The 18,236-nt window shown below is 32.9% G+C and overlaps 1 protein-coding gene across 2 annotated transcripts in view; it reads left to right on the forward strand.

The window, feature by feature from the left end:
• The window catches only part of LOC126884530 (protein wings apart-like), a 163,707-nt gene that overhangs the window by 5,081 nt on the left and 140,390 nt on the right, over nt 1-18,236 (forward strand). For both annotated transcript variants that reach the window (XM_050650476.1, XM_050650477.1), the window contains exon 2: nt 2,782-2,995. In XM_050650476.1, the coding sequence (XP_050506433.1) occupies nt 2,782-2,995 (214 nt within the window). The remainder of the gene's footprint in view (nt 1-2,781; nt 2,996-18,236) is intronic.

The raw sequence follows: 18,236 nt of genomic DNA on the forward strand, positions 1-18,236 counted from the left end.
TTTAAATTCTTCCATTTCTTGCACTAATTCACATTCCTTTCCACTGATGGACATGAAGCGAATTTAATGCGGCCCGGATGAGATAGCATAGTCAGGGAAGGATGGAAGATAATCACCATCTTTTGTAAACAAAAAAATTGATAGTGGTTTTTTTTTCAGCAACAAAAAATTTTTCTAAGCAGAAATGGTTGGTGGAGTTTTAAGGGGGGGGGGGGGGCAACTATAAAAGATTTTAAGAAGTCATGGTAAATTCAATTTGCGAATATACATAGAACTGTATATTATGCTCTCATATTTTTCAGTTTCTAAGTGGGGGATTTATAAAATCACATCTGGCAACTCTGGTGGTAGTTGTAGCAAATTTTCCCTGACATTCTCTGTCTCTCTTTCTAGGACCTCTCTCTTGTATGTTGGCCGCAATCTCGCTTCACTGTTTGAATGGGACGGGGCCATTCCATCAGCATTGACAGTTTGTTGGTGACAACCTTCCATAGAGGTATCAATCTGCCAATGAATAAGCAGAATTGCTTTTAAAGAGGAAGAAGTAGTTTATTCTTTGGGGTGTGGGCGTCTACTAAAGTGCATTTTTTTTTATTTAAAACACAGGATACCCCATTGACAGTTAAATTACAAACAATATCAGTTTTCAAAACATAAATTACCTATAGTGTTAAAACAATAACAAAATTTACATTTAAAGTTCACTACATACTAAAAATATACAAAATATAATTAGAACAAAATGCATTTGAAAATTATGTTGGTTATATATAGGGAAAAAAGTAATAATTGTACCAAAGTTGCTTTTTTCTTTAACAAAACATCCGATACATTATATTTTTCAATATCTTCTATAAAAATAAAAGTGATTTTTATTACAAAGAGTACTATACCAACATTGTCATTAACCTGCGAGCAGTCGCGCTGTTAGAAAAAATCTAACATTTTATCCTTTTTCGTGATAACTTGATGAACAATTTTGCAACATAAGTTTCCACTTGTAAGTGCCTCGAGGAAGGGTGTAGTAATGCGTAGGTTTATTTTTTTTTTCTTCTTTTTTTGGAATTTATGTCTTTGGTGAGAAAAAATTAGCTTTAATAATAATTATTAGAAATAATATTTCTAACATTACAAGTAAATAAAAATACTATAACATAAAGATTTGTTGTAAATTCACCTCTAAATTCGTATTGTTAGACAAAATCTAACACGTGACTGATTTAGTGACAGAAAAGAGCGCGACTGTTCCCGCGTTAGGTAAGAGATTATGTGTAAAATAGTACAATTCAACTAATAGCATATATGCCGATGATATACTCATCATAGCAAAGGGGAAGATGACACTTATAAGAGCGATTAAAAAATTAAAGAAGGCGCAAGGTGAGTATTGCAATAGATAAACGAGTAAAAAAACAAAATACATGATGATGGGGAATGACGACAAATCTCAGAAATGTCTAATAATACAGAACCATAAATTTGAAACTGTAGCAACCTTTAGTTACTTTACTTAACCAACAGGAAAGAATTGTGAAAGTAAAAAGAAAGTATGGTTAGAAATAACAGCAAAATTCTTAAGATTTTGACAGATGGGACATAATTGTCCCATTGGTATTTTTAACTGGGACTTATATATCCCAGTGGTAGCCTATGAAAAAAAAAGGTCCAAATGTTGTTTTCTTTGTCTCATAGTTATTATCGTTGGATTTAGTCTCAAAACAGTCCAGTTCACTTTCAATATCTGAAAGCTTATCAGCTAAAAATTGAAGTTCCTTTTCAGAAAGCCCTCGTTTTGACATACTGCAAAAACCCAATGGGTTAAATATGTCACGCTTAAAAATACCACTGGGACATTATTGTCCCACTAGGGTTATTCCTAAAAAATGGGGAATATTTATATCAAAATAGTATATCATATTTAGAATATGGTGTATCAGTATCACTGATATAAATGCCGAAAAATATTCACGTACTGTTCAAAAATCTCAATGAAAATGGTAAAAAGCGAATATAAACGCATTGAAACATTGAGAACTTCTGAAAATAAATCTGTAACTGACTCTGGAAGTCACTCAGCGTTGTCAATTCAATTTTATTCTCTTGCCTTTTTACTAATAATACCACTAAAGTAAAACTATGTTTAAATCGGGACGCATTTGAGCCAGTAATTATTTTTAAACTTTAGTGGGACATGTATTTCGAGGGGGCTGAAAGGGTTAAACTGAGCTATAAATAAAAAAATGACCTTGTTTCTATACCTGCTGCTGGAAAACTTTCCAGCGTAAACTCTAGAGAAAAACAGTTCTATAGACATGCTTGAAGAATAAAAACATATACTGTGTATTCATAGGTGTAACCAGGGGGGTTTTGGGGGGTTGTAACCCCCCTCCCCCATTGGGATCTACTTTGAGCTCTATACGCTTAACACCATTATGTGTTGTTGACAAGACTATTAAAGTTGTTACATTTTCAGAAACTGCCATATATCTAAGAAACAGCGCTATTTGGATGGGATAATTTTTAGCAACCATACCCTTGATTTTAATTGCAGATAGTGGACAGTTAATAATATATAGGGGTATCATTAAAAAACACAGCTTTGCTACAGTACATTTTTTGGGACTCCCTGTATATGATAGACAAGTAGTGCTATATTCAGTGTCAAATAATGTGAATAATCCAGTGGATTATTCACATTATTTGACACTGAATATATTTGTAGTCTATATTAAATTCAAAATCAATTTAATTTTAAATAGTTATTACTGATATTATTTCTAGGTTTAAATGATTCTAAATCAGGTGCATCAGATGCTGCACCAAAACCAAAAAAATTCTTCAAAAGTAGAAATACAGAGCCACCTGACATAAGTCCATCATATTCAAAGTCTTCTTCAAATCATTCACCTCCTAAACGAGCCCGCACCACTTATGAACCCAGTGATAGGACAACTAGAGCTTCATCTCCAAGAAAATTTTTTTCTTCTAAGAGCAGGTAGAGCTAAATTTGTTTTATGTAACACAATAGTTGAATATTTCTGTATTTGTAATATGCAAATTAATATTTTTTTTTTGATCTATGTGGATTGTGATGAAATCAGTAATGTCTATTAACGCTTTCACTATGGAACATTCTCCTGTACAGAACAGACATTTGTAGGCTATTGATTATGTATTTTAGAAAGGAACTACAACGTTAACAGGGTTTTATTGTTTGATATAGTCAATGGACCTCTATATTTGAAAAAACCGCGGAGTGCTACCATTTAAATTGGTGCGTTTTTGAGAAACAGGTGAATTATTCCCTAGGCACAGGGCGAATGGGGGTGAGTTCTATACACATTTAGTGCAAACACGTCTATAGGAAAATTATTCCAGGTTAAATTTACTATCGAAATATCACATTTTAAAGTCAAAAACATGTTTTTTTACAAAAATATATCCAAAAGAAAAGCAAGAGAAAAACATGAAAGATAGCAATTTTAGTTTTTGCTCCATAACTTTTTTCCACGGGGATATAGGTATAGGCATTGCTTCACAGAAAAAAACTTCCATCCTTCCTCTTTAAAATGGCGTTTGGTAGAAGTCCCTGTGATTTACAATTTCCAAAATATGATTTTTCAAATTTCGCCACTCACAGCGATTTTAGGATATTTTCCTTGTTACTTTGCAAACATTGTTCTGTAACTTTTTTCTACGCATTTCTAGGTATACGCAATGGTACATTTAGTAGAAAGAGAAGTCAATTACCTTTAAAATGTTCTATACTAGAAGGCCGTATGGCTATATGTAAGCAAGATATGGTTTTTCAAAATTTTATACTTTTAATGATTTTTGATATATTTTATGATTATTTTTAAATTTCTCATTATAACTTTTTTTATTATATATTTGGGTATATGTATTGTGTAATAAACAGAAAAGCTCATTTTCTTTACTTTAAAATGGCGTAATGTAAAAAATTCTAGGACTATTTTTAAACAAGATATGCTTTTTCAAAGTGTGACATGCAATAGTTGAAACCATATGGAAACCTTTTTTAGTATTAATTTTATGAAAAAAGTTATTCCTTATAAAATGCTCTGCCTAGTCTGAAACCTAAAATGCAATCATCAGATACAAAATTTTATTAATAGTGTACAAGGTATGTTAAAAAATATGAATTTGCTCAGGAGTAAAATACCTTTATATTTCACAATATCGAAAAGTGTTATTAAGAAAAATTATTTGGAATTAAAAATTATATAATAATATGCAATTATATTCTTTTAATTGAAAAAAAAAATAAAAATTTTAAATTATTTTCAAATTACGGATACTCTTGGATATCCTACGGATATCTTGTTTAAAAATAGTCCTAGATTTTTTGGAATGCACCATTTTAAAGTAAAGAAAACATGCTGTTTTTTATTATACAATGTATATCCCTAAATGTACAAGAAAAAAAAGTAATAGTGAGAAATTTAAAAAATAATCATAAAAAATATCAAAAATCATTAAAAGTATGAAACCTTGAAAAAGCAGAACTTGCTTCAAAATAGTCAAACCTTATACAATAAACCATTTTAAAGGTAATTGACTCCTCTTTCTAATAAATGTACCATTGCATGTACCTAGAAATGCGTAAAAAAAGTTACAGAACAATGTTTGCGAAATAATGGGGAAAATGGTCCAAAAATGCTGTGATCGGCGAATTTTGAAAAATCCTATTTCGGAAAATATAAATCCTAGAAACTTCTACTAATAGCCCGATCAGGGAACACAAAATTTTACGAAAACCTCCAAAAAAATAAAGGAAGGATGAAAATTTGGAAATAGGTAGTTGAAATTGTCTATTATTATACATATAGTCCAAGTAATGAAGCTTAAAATAGGACAAAACCTCGCAATTTTTACAGAATGGATCGATTTGCTTGAAAATTTGAGAATAAGTAGTGGATAGTCCAAGGATCAAAATCTATATGAGGCCGAAAGGCGCTTTTACCGAAATTTTTTATTTTATTTTGACAGCAAAAGTTGGTAAACACATTAATTCTAAGCAAAAAACGTTCTATACATTTTTTTGATAAAAGTAATAGTTTTCGATTTATTCGCTATCGAAAGTGTTGGTTTAAATCGAAAAAATCATTGTTTTGAATCAGTTTTCTGCTAATAACTCAAAAAGTTTTCGTTCTATCAAAACAAGTTTGCTTAACAAAAATGTACCTTTTGAAAAAATAAACAAAATCGTTTTTATAATTTGCTTTAAAACCAATAGTAATCGAGCTATACTTTATTATATGTTAGCTCTTCTTCGTAAAATGCTAAATATTGTAGTTTCAAAGTCAAAAGACGGGACAACTATGCATTTTTCGAGGATAACTTGTTCAAGCTAATTTAAAGTATTTAAAAATATCTATCTCCAGAAATCAAAAAAATAGTCCCTAGCTCAAAAATTAAGTGATTTATAGTAAAAAGAATGTCAGTCCCTATTTTTTTTTCAGCGAAAAACTGATCGTAAACTTCTCCCTACTCTCCACCCTAATTAAAATTGGTCATTAACCGTATTTGGTCTTCTTAATTTATGTATTGTTAATAGGTTCCAGAGGTTTGACCGGCTTAGAATGATTAGTTTAAAAAAAAATGAGTTAAAAGCGAATAACGAATTTTTGTAGTTTGGTAAAAAATGCCCATTTCTTCAGAATAGAAAGATTAGCATCAGAGATACGGAAAAATATTTAAATATAAAATTGTAGATTATTTAATTCCCAAGAACTTGGTTTGCAAAAATTTTTTCTGCAGCAAAAATTGAGTGAGCTATTGAAAATTAAAACTTGTAATAACATGCAAAAACCATCTTTACCAACCCTTTCAAAGTCACCTCTTTTTGCGAATGAGGATTTTAAAATGATATAATATTAATAGCCCTGTAGGTCCTGTAAAAACCTACAAAATTCTTTTTTAATAAACTTTCTAGGATAAAAAATAAAAAAGTTACGGTTAAAAAATCAATATATTTTTTTGAGAAAAAAAAGGAGATATCCAATTGGAAGCATAATAATGTAAGTTAGCGGTGTTCTTAGTCATCGGCCTTATTCATTCTTCTTTATTTATGTATTATTCATAGATTCCAAAAGTTTGACTGGCTTAGAATGATTAGTTTTTAAAAAAATGTAGTTAAAAGTAGAGACCGACCGAATGTGACTTTTTTGGCCGAAGCCGAAGCCGATGCCGAAGTTCGGCCTGAAGGATACCTTCGGCCAAAGCCGAAGCTTAAGCCGAAGGTGACTAAATATTTGCATTTATAGTAGGGATAGTCGATGGTCGATGTTTTGCCATTAATATTTAGGTAGTCAAAACACCAGTAATCTTGAGTTTTAACAAATACAATAAAATTATTATAGTTTCTCAGAATTTTACTACGTGAGAAATATTCAAATGAAGATCTTTGAGACATCTTGGCCTATTGTTAAAATTTATATCCTACCTACTACCTGAAAGTTTGTAAAACGTTTTGGTTTATTAGGGTATAAAATAGGGTGTAAATATTATTTAAAGTATCAAATGCTCGCTGAAGCATATTGTTTAGAGATTATTTATATAGTATAGAGTATAGTATACTCGGAGCATTTTATTATTCCACCTTCGGCGAAACCTTCGGCTTCGTTTTGGCCGAAGCCGAATTTTGGCCGAAGGTTTAAATATTGGCCGAAGGTGGCCGAAGCCGATGCCGAAGCCGATTAATCGGTCGGTCTCTAGTTAAAAGCGAATAACGAATTTTTGTAGTTTGGTAAAAAATGCCTTTTGCTTCAGAATAGAAAGAGTAGCATCAGAGATACGAAAAAATATTTAAATATAAAATTGTAGCTTATTTAATTCCCAAGAAATTGGATTGCAAAACTTTTTTCTACGGCAAAAATTGAGTGAATAGTAAATGAGTATAATACCGAAAAACATTGATTTTTTCGATATAAAACTAACACTTTCGATAGCGAATAAATCGAACACTATTAATTTTATCAAAAAAATGTATATAGAATTTTTTGCTTAAAATGAATGTTTTTATCAACTTTTGCAGTTAAAATTATAATAAAAAATGTCCACCCCGAGATGGGGTGGCAACCACCCCCATGGTAAAAGCGTCTTTCGGCATTATATAGATTTTGATCCTTGGACTATCCACTACTTATTCTCAAATTTTCAAGCAAATCGATCCATTCTGTAAAAATTGCGAGGTGAAAAGCTACGGTTCCTGGACTAATATATAAGAAAAAGTTTACAATTCTACATCCCCTCCATTTTACAAAAATTGGGAAATACGGGGTGAAAAATATTTTCTCGTGAGTGAAAAAATATGAAGAGTACAGGGGAAAAACAAGGAATGTCACTTTTTCATGAATTTTGGCTTTTCTTGCCATGTGGTAGCAAAAACTGAGTACTATCGACTAGACTATCCATTCAGAACAATAACCAGAAAGATCAGTCTATATAAATTTTCTAAGAATGTGTATCCCGCTGAAGGACCAGGATTGTCCGCATGCCACTGAACAAAAATAAGGAATGTAAGCAGTGTTTTGGTTCATTATTAAATTAATTAATAAGTTAATATAGATTAATATTATATTAAGATTATAGACTAAGAATTGCTACAATTCTGCTAAGAATCTGCTAGGTAGTTTTTAGATATCATAAGAATTAAACCTTTATTGGTGTTTATCTCAATATGTATAAAATGTGACATTCCTTGTTTTTACCCTGTACTCTTCATATACGTTCAAAATAGGCCCCGAATTGGATAAAATGACTAATTCTAAGCAACTTTTGTTCTAGAGTTTTTTCACTAGGTCAATACTTTTCGAGTTATTTGCGAGTGAATGTATTCATTTTTAACAAAAAAAAAAACATGTTTATGGACGGTTTTTCGCAGATAACTCAAAAAGTAAGTACTCTAGCGAAAAAATATTCTTAGTAAAAATATAGCTTTTAAAAAATTGAAAAAAATGGTGTACGCGTGAGGTCTGCAGACCCAGTATAAACAGAGTTGTAGCTAATGAAAAGTAGGTTCTTCTTCGTCAAATTCCAAATCGAATATTCCAATGTGAAATAACCAAAAAACAGCATTTTTCGGGGAAAATTTATTACAACTTTTTTAAAGTGTTTAAAAAAGCTTGCAAATAACTCGAAAAGTATTGACTTAGGGAAAAAACTCTATAGAACAAAAGTTGCTTAGAATTAGTCATTTTATTCAATTCCGGACTTATTTTGAATGTATATTTTTCACCTTCGAGAGGGGGGTATTCCCCTCTATTTTTGAAAAATGGAGGGGATGTGGAATTGTAAACTTTTCTTATATAATAATAGACAATTTCAACTACCTATTTCCAAATTTTCATCCTTCCTTTATTTTTTTTGGGGTTAGATTGTTCTTTGATCCGGCTGTAAACGTCATTTTAAAGAGAAAGAATGTGAGTTAATTTCTGCTGAAGCAATGTCTATACCTATATCCCCGTGGAAAAAGGTTATGGGGCAAAAAACAAAATTGCTTTCTTTCGTGTTGTTTTTTGCTTTTCTTTTGAATATATTTTTGTAAATAAAAATATTTTTGACTTTAAAATTTAATATTTCGATAGTAAATTTAACCTGAAACAATTTTCCTGTAGACGTCTTTGTACCAAAAGTGCATAGCACTCACCCTAATTCACCCTGTGCCTAGGGACTAATTCACCCATTTCTCAAAAACGCACCCATTTAAATGGTATCACTCCGCGGTTTTTTCTAATTTAGAGGTCCATTGACTATATGAGACAATAAAATCCCGTTAACGCTGTAGTTCCTTTTAGCTCTCTTATTTTGAACATAATCAATAGCCTATTGATAACGCAGATAACACCAAATGGCGGTGTCTGCACAGACAGACAAATAAGAAAGACGCTAGCTCTGGCAGCTTCCTCAGCGAACATGTTTAAAGAACTTAGTAACATTCATCAACTTAACACCTAGCAGCATACTTTTTGTTAAATGTAGTCAAATAAAAAAGTTTGAGCTACAATTCATTTATTCGAAACATTCCTTTTTGTGTATTTTATGAATAGTTCTTTAATAAAATATAATAATATATGTAGTGTGTGCATGTACAATAATCATCAGTAGTACAACCAACTTGTGGGAAAATACTGTTTTATCTTACAATGTTTACAATTGTTTATGTTACAAAGAATTATACAAAATAATTTGTGTTGCTTTGTTAATTAGATGATATAATCTAACATATAACAGGTATTGCAAAACAGTAATGGTAGGTATATTAATTTATAATTTCATTGATGCTTTTAAGAGAGAAATGTAGCATTACTTTCTGGAACATAGAAAATATTATGTGTTTAATAAGATCACTCATGGGTAATCTTTCATTTTTACAACTGTTTTGAATTGGAATGTCATACTTTATTTTAACAGTAGAATCTTGATAATCAAATTCATACGGGACCTACTATTAGTATTATTATTATGAAACTAAAAGTCAAACAATTAGCCATGCACATCATAGATTTAATGACATTGTAACCCATCGGTACAAATTTGAACACAAACAAATCCAACAAATGTTTGCCTCATATATTAGTTTTTTTGTTACTGTCAAGTTTAGCAGGAAAGCACTGTTGCCAAATAAAATCATATATGTATTTACCACAGCAACTACCGGCTACACTGCTTCTGTTTGTCTTTAGGAGTGTGAAACACTTCAAACACCACAAGAATAAACAATACGTTTTTTCCACACAAACCCCAACACAAATACACGTGGCAAAACATACAAGGCCAACAATCAACAATAGACTATATAATTACAAATAGAGAAATCATACCTAAACAAATACTAGACGTAAGAGCATTAACATCACCCAATATCGGATCAGACCATAAAATGGTGCTTGGAAAATTTTTGCTAAAAATACCACAAAACAAGAAAAAACTACCCAAGTACTTCGAAAAACTAAACATAGAGTCTCTAGAGAACCAAAAACACAAAATGGCTGCATAAAAGACGTTTAGAACAAAGATTTGAGACAAACCCAGTAACAACAGGTTTTTTTTGACATCCATTTTATTGCAATCTATTTTATAAAAAATAATAAACAATACATATAAGTGTTAAGAGTGTGACACAGTCAGAATTCACCCAGTGGTGAATACCTAAAAGAGTACAACAATGATTGAATTAGTACAGTTTTTAATAAATTAATTGAATTAATTGAAATAGTACACTGGTAATAAGAGGGAATGATTAGTTAGTGTTGAGGTCAAGAGTATCTGTTCTTTTTAGTCTTCTGTTCTGTAGGGGTGTCAGGAGATTGGTGACCAATATATTTGGGTGAACCTGTAGTCTATTGTGGTACTTGGAGCACAGAGAAACAATTTCTTCTTTGACGGTTTGGACTTGGAGATCCCTATGTATATGATCGTTGGAAATGTACCAAGGAGCTTGGCACAGTTGCCTTAGAACTTTTGATTGAAAGCGCTGTATCTTGAGTAAATTTGTTTCACTGGCAGTTCCCCAGATTTGGATGCCATACGTCCAGATGGGCTTCAGTACACTTTTGTAGATCAGAAGTTTATTGTCTAGACTTAGGCGTGATTTTTGATTCATGAACCAGTACATCTTTCTATAAACGAGTCCCAGTTGCAGTCGTTTGTTCCAAATGTGCTTTTGCCATGTTAGGCGGCTGTCTAGGTAAATCCCCAAGTATTTGACGTCACTTTTTATTGGCAGTGGTGTGATGTTAAAGGCTGAATGCTAAAAGCTAAATGTTGTCGAAGGCTTGGGAGACATCCAGGAAGGCTGCTGTACAATATTTCTTGTTCTCGAGTGCATCTCTTGCGGTTCGACTACCCTATGGACCTGTTCGATTGTGCCATGTTGTTGTCGAAATCCGAATTGGTAATGAGGTATTAGGTTTTTTTCTGTAATGACAGTGTCTATTCTTTTCAGGAGAAGCCTCTCAAACACTTTGGAGGGTAAAGGCAGAAGGCTAATAGGACGATAGGATGAAGGTTGGGTTGTGTCTTTGTTGAGTTTATGAATTAGAATGATTTGTGCTACCTTCCATTGGGAGGGGAAGTAGCACAATCTTAGGACAGCATTGTATATGTACATTAGTAGCTTTATTGCTTCTTCAGGTAGTTCTTTGAGAATTAGTCCTGTTATCAGGTCGTATCCAGGTGCTTTTTTGTATTTAGGTTTTTGATTACTTCTTCAATTTGGGTAATTTTAACTTTTCTGGTGGGAAGACACATCTGGTAGGGTTCATCTGCTATATCTGTAATAAATTTCTCTTCGTTCTCTGGAACCTCTCTTTTGTGCGATTGGAAAACTGACTGAAGATGCTCAGCGAAGGTGTTAGCCCTCTCTTCGTCACTTCGAGACCAGGTGCCATCATTTTTTCTTATCGGTGCTTTAGTTTGTGATTGTGTTTTGAGTTTTTTAGACAATTTCCATAACGAGTAGTTCTTTTCTTCAGAGCTAGACAGATTCTCTAGAAAATAGTTTATTTCTTGTTCTTTGTGTTCCTGTAGGACCTTTTTTAATTGACGGGTTGCTCTGTTGTATTTGGTTTTGTCATCTGGAGCACGGGTGGTATGCCATCTTTTTCTTAATTGTCTTTTCTCGTATATCATGGTTTTTATATAGAGCGGGTATGAGCCCGGTCTCTTAGCATATGATATATCAGGTGAAGCTTCCCATGCGGCTTGTTGAATTTTTACAGTTAGATGTTTGACTGCTTCTTATATATCTTGCTCAGATTTTAGTGGTAGGTTTAAATTTATACTATTTTTTATTATATCTCTGAAGGTATTCCAGTTTGTCCGGCTGTTGATAAAACTAGTGGTTGTGTGATGTGGTGCACCTGTGTACTTAGGGTAATAATGAAGGGAGAGTGATCAGATGAGAGATCGAACAAAGGTTGAACTTTCAAGTAGTTTAGAGAGATACCTTTGACAATACAGAAGTCGATGAGATCAGGCACTTTTCGTGTGTCGGTTGGCCAGTACGTCGGTTGACCCGTGGATGCAGTTAGTAAATTATTGTTTTGGACACTTTTTAATAATTCTCTACCTCGAGAGGTTATGAGTCTTGATCCCCAATGAAGGTGTTTAGCATTATAGTCACCAGCAGCTATGAAGTGATTTCCGAGCTTGTTAAAGTATGTCGTGAAGTAGTAACAACAGGTGAAGGAGTAAATGAGACATGGGCAAAAATAGAATATAATATATTTCAAGCCGCAAAGGAAAGCATAGGAGTCAGAAAAATTAACCTGAATGCAACAAAAATATCAAAGCCCTGGTTCAATACTGAAATAAGAGATCTAGCGTATGAGAAGAGGAAAGCATACCTACAATATTGCACTAACAAAACACCAAACAATTACGAACAATACAGAGATACAAGAAATTACATCAATTCTAAGATAAGAAATGTAAAAAGAGAATATTGGACACGCTTTACCAATGAAATGGAACACGATTTGTATGGGGCGCAAAGAAAAGTTTGGAAAATACTATACTAACAAGTAGGAAAAAACCCATTAACGAATATAGAAGTTTAAATAAAATAGAAGCAGAACAATGGATCGCCTATGTAGAAGAACTATATAAGGAAGATACTGTAATACCCGAAGAAGAGGAAGAAACAGGAAATAAAGACGAATCCAACATAGGCACAGAACTAGAAGTCACAAAAGAAGAAATAAGGAATAACATATTTAAATTAAAAACCAGAAAAGCCCCAGGACCCGATGGGATACCAAATGAACTCCTAAAATACGGAGGAGAAACCTTAATCGAAAACATAGAGATCCTCTTTCAAGAAATAATATGTAGCCAGCGTGTACCAGACCAGTGGAGGACGAGTATAACAATACCTATTCGCGGTGTGCAAGTACTTGGAGGGGATACAAGAAACGATCGTGCGAGAATAGCGGAGAAATATTGCACCTTTCTTAAATAATTCATATTTTCAATTGAAATTGTCAAATTGACGTATATTTCATTCCTACTGTCATTGAAGAAGAAAAATTATATATTGCTCCACAATATTGATATGATATGCAATTATTATAAAGGTAAATTTAATTAATTGTATTTTGCTTGCAGTACTGCATTTTAATAACTAATTTTATTTACTACATACAATTTTTTACGTTTTAATAACATAACCTGAATCTTATTTTTTCTTCTTATTTTTTTGGACTATGGCCTTGACAATTATCCAGTAACCAAGACTAATATAATTGGCCAATATAATTAGAAGTGCGAATAATGTTGCTGAGCGTAGAAACCAGGTGTCGCTTTGCCGAACTTGCGCGATCCCAATACACAAGAGAGGAAACAGCAAAGATCCTAGCAACTACCGTACCATCACCTTGATGAGCACAACTCTTAACCTTTTAACAAAAATACTTGCCAATAAAATAAATGAAGAATACACAATTAGTGTGGAACAACAAGGTTTTCGGAAAAATAAGTCCACAATAGACGCCATATTCATAGCCAGACAAATTGCTGAGAAAGCACTGGAATATAATAAACCTGCATTTATGTACTTTATAGATCTGACTAAGGCCTTCGATTGTGTAAGATTGGAAGATGTGCTAAGATTGCTAAAGGAGAAAAATCAGACCAACAAGGTGATAAGGATAATTATTGAGGACAATAATAAGAAGAATAAAAGTCGAGAATGAACTAATATCAGAAGTAGAAATCAATTCGGGAATCAGACAATGGGATAGCTTGAGCCCATTGCTTTTTAATTTAGTAATGGACAAAATCATATAAAACATTAAAGGTATTGAAAAAGGATGTAAGATGGCAGAAAAACAAATAAAAACCCTCTGTTATGCTGACGACGCAATCTTAATCTCCGATAACGAGGATAACCTACAGCGAATGGCACAAACTTTCAATACAGTGCCGAAGAACTGCAACATGAAAATATCAACAGCTAAGACAAAATCCCTGGTAGTGTCAAGGGAACCCATAAGATGCAAATTAGTAATTAACAATGAACTAATTGAACAAGTCTCGAGAGTCAAAATATGTAGTTATGGAGATATTAAAGAGAGCGTCCGGAAGCAAGCAAATAAAGCCAATTACTTGTCAGGATGTCTGAGGAATGTCATCTGGAGAAACAAAGATATGAGGCTGGAAGGGAAAGTACGCATATACAAGTCATGTGTAAGACCGATCATGACGTACGCCATAGAAACAAGATGTGACACAGCAGAAACCACGAGGATACTGAGAACATCAGAAATGAGAACGTTGAGGTCAGTAACTGGGAAAACACTGAGAGACAGAATACCGAACGACAGAATAAGAGATCTCTGTAACATACAAATTGCAGGGAAAGATTCAAGGAAGGCGCAGCATAGGTAGGAGAAAAATGTCCTGGCTGAGAAATCTCAGAGAATGGTTTGGATGCAGCTCAACTGAACTCTTTCAGGCTGTAGTGTCAAAAGTGAGAATAGCAATGATGATTGCCAACCTTCGTCGCAGAGATGGTACGTAAAGAAGAAGAAGTAACATACAAGATATAGTACGGTGGGGAAGACAAAGACGACGAGAGTGGAATCAGCATGTGACGAGAATGGACAGCGAGAGAATAGCCCGTATAGCCAGGGATTCGAAGCCAACATGCAAGAGACCAATAGGAAGGCCCTTTAAAAGGTGGCGAGATAGCTGGCAGTCAACATCACAGCTACGAATACAAGCTCAAAATCGGTTAAGAACAGGCCAAGAGGCCTAATATAAGAAGAAGAAGAAACAAGGATAACTATCTGTAATATAGGTGTCAAAGTCATGTTGTCCTATAGAAGGTTATGTAAAACTTTTGATTGTTTATTTTTTTTTATTCTTCTTCTTTTATGGCCTTTGAAAGCTGTGCACATTTAGCCAGCAACATTTCATAAAATTAACGCCTAACTAAACCTACCATAAAACATGACTATAACGAACCTAATCTACCAGTCCAGAATAGCGAAGGGAAACTGAAGTTGTTTAAAAAATAAACTGTCGTTAAAATATAAACTAAATAAATAAAATATAATTTGAAAACAATAATTTGACATTATATTTAACCTCCAATACTATGACAGATGTCAGTTACCATTTAACATCTCACCTATAATAATGATGTCATATATACTTGTCACCACTTCTATCCAATGAAATGCTCGATGTAATAGGAATGGCATGTCAAGAAAATCTGATTATTCCCTATAATTTTTTTCAAATTTAAAATTTGGCAACAAGGGGAAAATTGCGTGTGAGCCTTATTGTTTGACTTCGCCCATATCTCATATCTGTATCTACCATATTATGATGTTAGATGGAGGGAGATATTAAAAAGTAGTTATATGTTGAGTATTGCATCATATAAATATCGTAGTAAACAACTAGGGGCATTAAAAGAGTATCAGAAGGACAAAAAATCGCTGGTTTTAATTTAAGAATACAATATACATATACTTATAATGCATTTACAAATAATTAAACATGTTAAGTATATATAGCTAATGTACATTAATTGCATAAAACATCATGTTATTTATTAAAAAATTACTCATTATTTCCTAGTCAAATCAGACAAAAAGTATTTGATGAGAATGTACATAATTTATTCCCACGTCATCCTTACATTTTTTTACAAATAATACAATGCTTGTGTCCCTGCAGAATTAATAACAATATTGGAGGCCCTTAAATATATTTTAAACTGTCGAAGTATAATAAATAAGTATGTAATTTTCTCAGATAGTAGAAGCTCAATAGAAATAATTTCCAATTTTAACAAACCAACAAACATCAATTACATTTTATCAGAAATACTACAATATATTTATGGAATTTGCGCCCGAGTCTGCATAGTCCCAGAGTAAACTGTGACTGTTAAAGTCTCCCAGCTGATTAGGTTGTGATTGGAAGTTAGTTGGGGGTGGAAATATAAAGGACTGGTTTGGGAGCTTATATACCGAGTTTATTGTGCATTTTCCAATCTCAATGGTTATTATCTCTATACCGTTTACGGTCGTTGTTCCTACGGATGAGACTATAGTTGCAGTTCTCACAAATACCGTGCTCCCATGCTTATTGTGTGGTATCTACGCAATCAGTTTCATACCTTAGATTTTCGGTCTCGCTGCAGTTAGGTCTCTGTGGGTTTCTTGGATGCACGATATCTCACATTTCGTGTTCTTGCAGAATTGATGAACCGTCTTCTTTGGCTGTAGTGATGCCCTCAATATTTATGCTTGCTACTGGCATTGTTGTAGTGATGTTGAAAAAGTAACTGTTCCACTACAAAGTACTCGTTACTTAGGAATACCGAAAGTAACGATTCCTATAATACAGAGAGGCAAATCATTACTTTGATTACTCTGATTACTTCGTTACTTAGTACCAATCGTGTCAGAGCTAGTAACGACTATTGTATCTACTTTGATTACTCTGATTACTTCGTTACTTCATACCAATCGTATTAGAGCGAGTAACAGACTATTGTATCTACTTTGATTACTTTGATTATTCTGATTACTTCGTTACGTCGTACCAATCGTATCAGAGCGAGTAACGACTATTATATCTACTTTGATTACTCTGATTACTTCGTACCAATCGTAACAGAGTGAGTAACGACTATTGTATCTACTTTGATTACTCTGATTACTTCGTACTTCGTGAAGGTCGTTATTACATCGGAATATCTATACAAAATACCTACCTACTGAGAAATACATTCTCGATATGATTACCGGTACTCAAATGCAAAAGTAACAAAAGTAATCATAGTAATCAAATAATTTTTATCCCTTAAACAGATTGGTGAAGGTCGTTGTTATATCGGAATACCTATACAAAATACCTACCTACTGAGAAATACGATTCTCGATATGACTACCGGTACTCAAATACAAAAGTATCAAAAGTAATCATAGTAATCTAATAATTTTATCCCTTAAACAGATCGGTGAAGGTCGTTGTTATATCGGAATACCTATACAAAATAGCTCTACCTACTGAGAAATACGATTGTAGGTATGATTACCGGTACTCAAATACAAAAGTAACAAAAGTAATCATAGTAATCAAAGTAACGAATTCTGTAAATGATTACTTTATACAAAATACCTACCTACTGAGAAATACGATTCTCGTTATGATTACCGGTACTCAAATACAAAGTAACAAAAGTAATAATAGTAATCAAAGTAACGAATACTGTAAATTGTGTAAATGATTACTTTTTACAAAATACCTATCTACTGAGAAATTCGATTCTCGAAATGATTACCGGTACTCAAATACAAAAGTAATAATAGTAATCAAAGTAACGAATACTGTAAATGATTACTTTTTACAAAATACCTACCTACTGAGAAATACGATTCTCGATATGATTAGCGGTACTCAAATACAAAAGTAACAAAATTAATCATAGTAATCAAAGTAACGAATACTGTAAATGATTACTTTATACAAAAGTAACGATTTGTAACGAATACGCGAAAGTAACTATAATCAACATCACTACATTGTTGGTTCTAAGGAGAACCGTTGTGGCTTGATGTTTGCCATCTCATTTGGTTTGGTCCGGTATTGGAGGATTAGCCGTCTAGGTACTAGTAGATGTTTCGAGGGGACGCTGTCAGTAGTATTTATTGTTCTACAGTTTTCATGTTTCTACAATTTACCATAGTTCAGGTCTGTGTTATATTTAAATCACTCTGATATACCTCTGAGTGTATTAAGTGCCCTTCATAGCCAAAAGTATCTGTAAAAATATACGAATATAAAAAAAGAAAAAGAAAACTAAAAAAAAAGAAATAAAAGAACTTAAATAATAACAGAAAAAAATTATTATTAAGACCACAAAATGCCAATGGGCTAACAAATTATGCTCGAGAGGTTAAAGCATTTATATTAATGCACAACATCGACATAATGTTAATATCTGAAACACACTTTACAAATAGAAGCTATCTGAGAATCCTCAACTATGTAATATATAACACCAAGCATCCAGATGGCACTGCGCATGGAGGAACTGCAATCATAATTAAGTCATCGATAAAACACCACGAATTAAATAAGTTTAAAAGAGACTATATACAAGCAACAAGTATTAGCATAGAAGACTGGAACGGTCACACATAGACACAAACAAAATTCCAGATTTGAATCCCAGACAGCACAATCCTGTT

The sequence above is a fragment of the Diabrotica virgifera genome, chromosome 5 (genome assembly GCF_917563875.1).
Source record: "Diabrotica virgifera virgifera chromosome 5, PGI_DIABVI_V3a".
NCBI lineage: Eukaryota > Metazoa > Arthropoda > Insecta > Coleoptera > Chrysomelidae > Diabrotica > Diabrotica virgifera.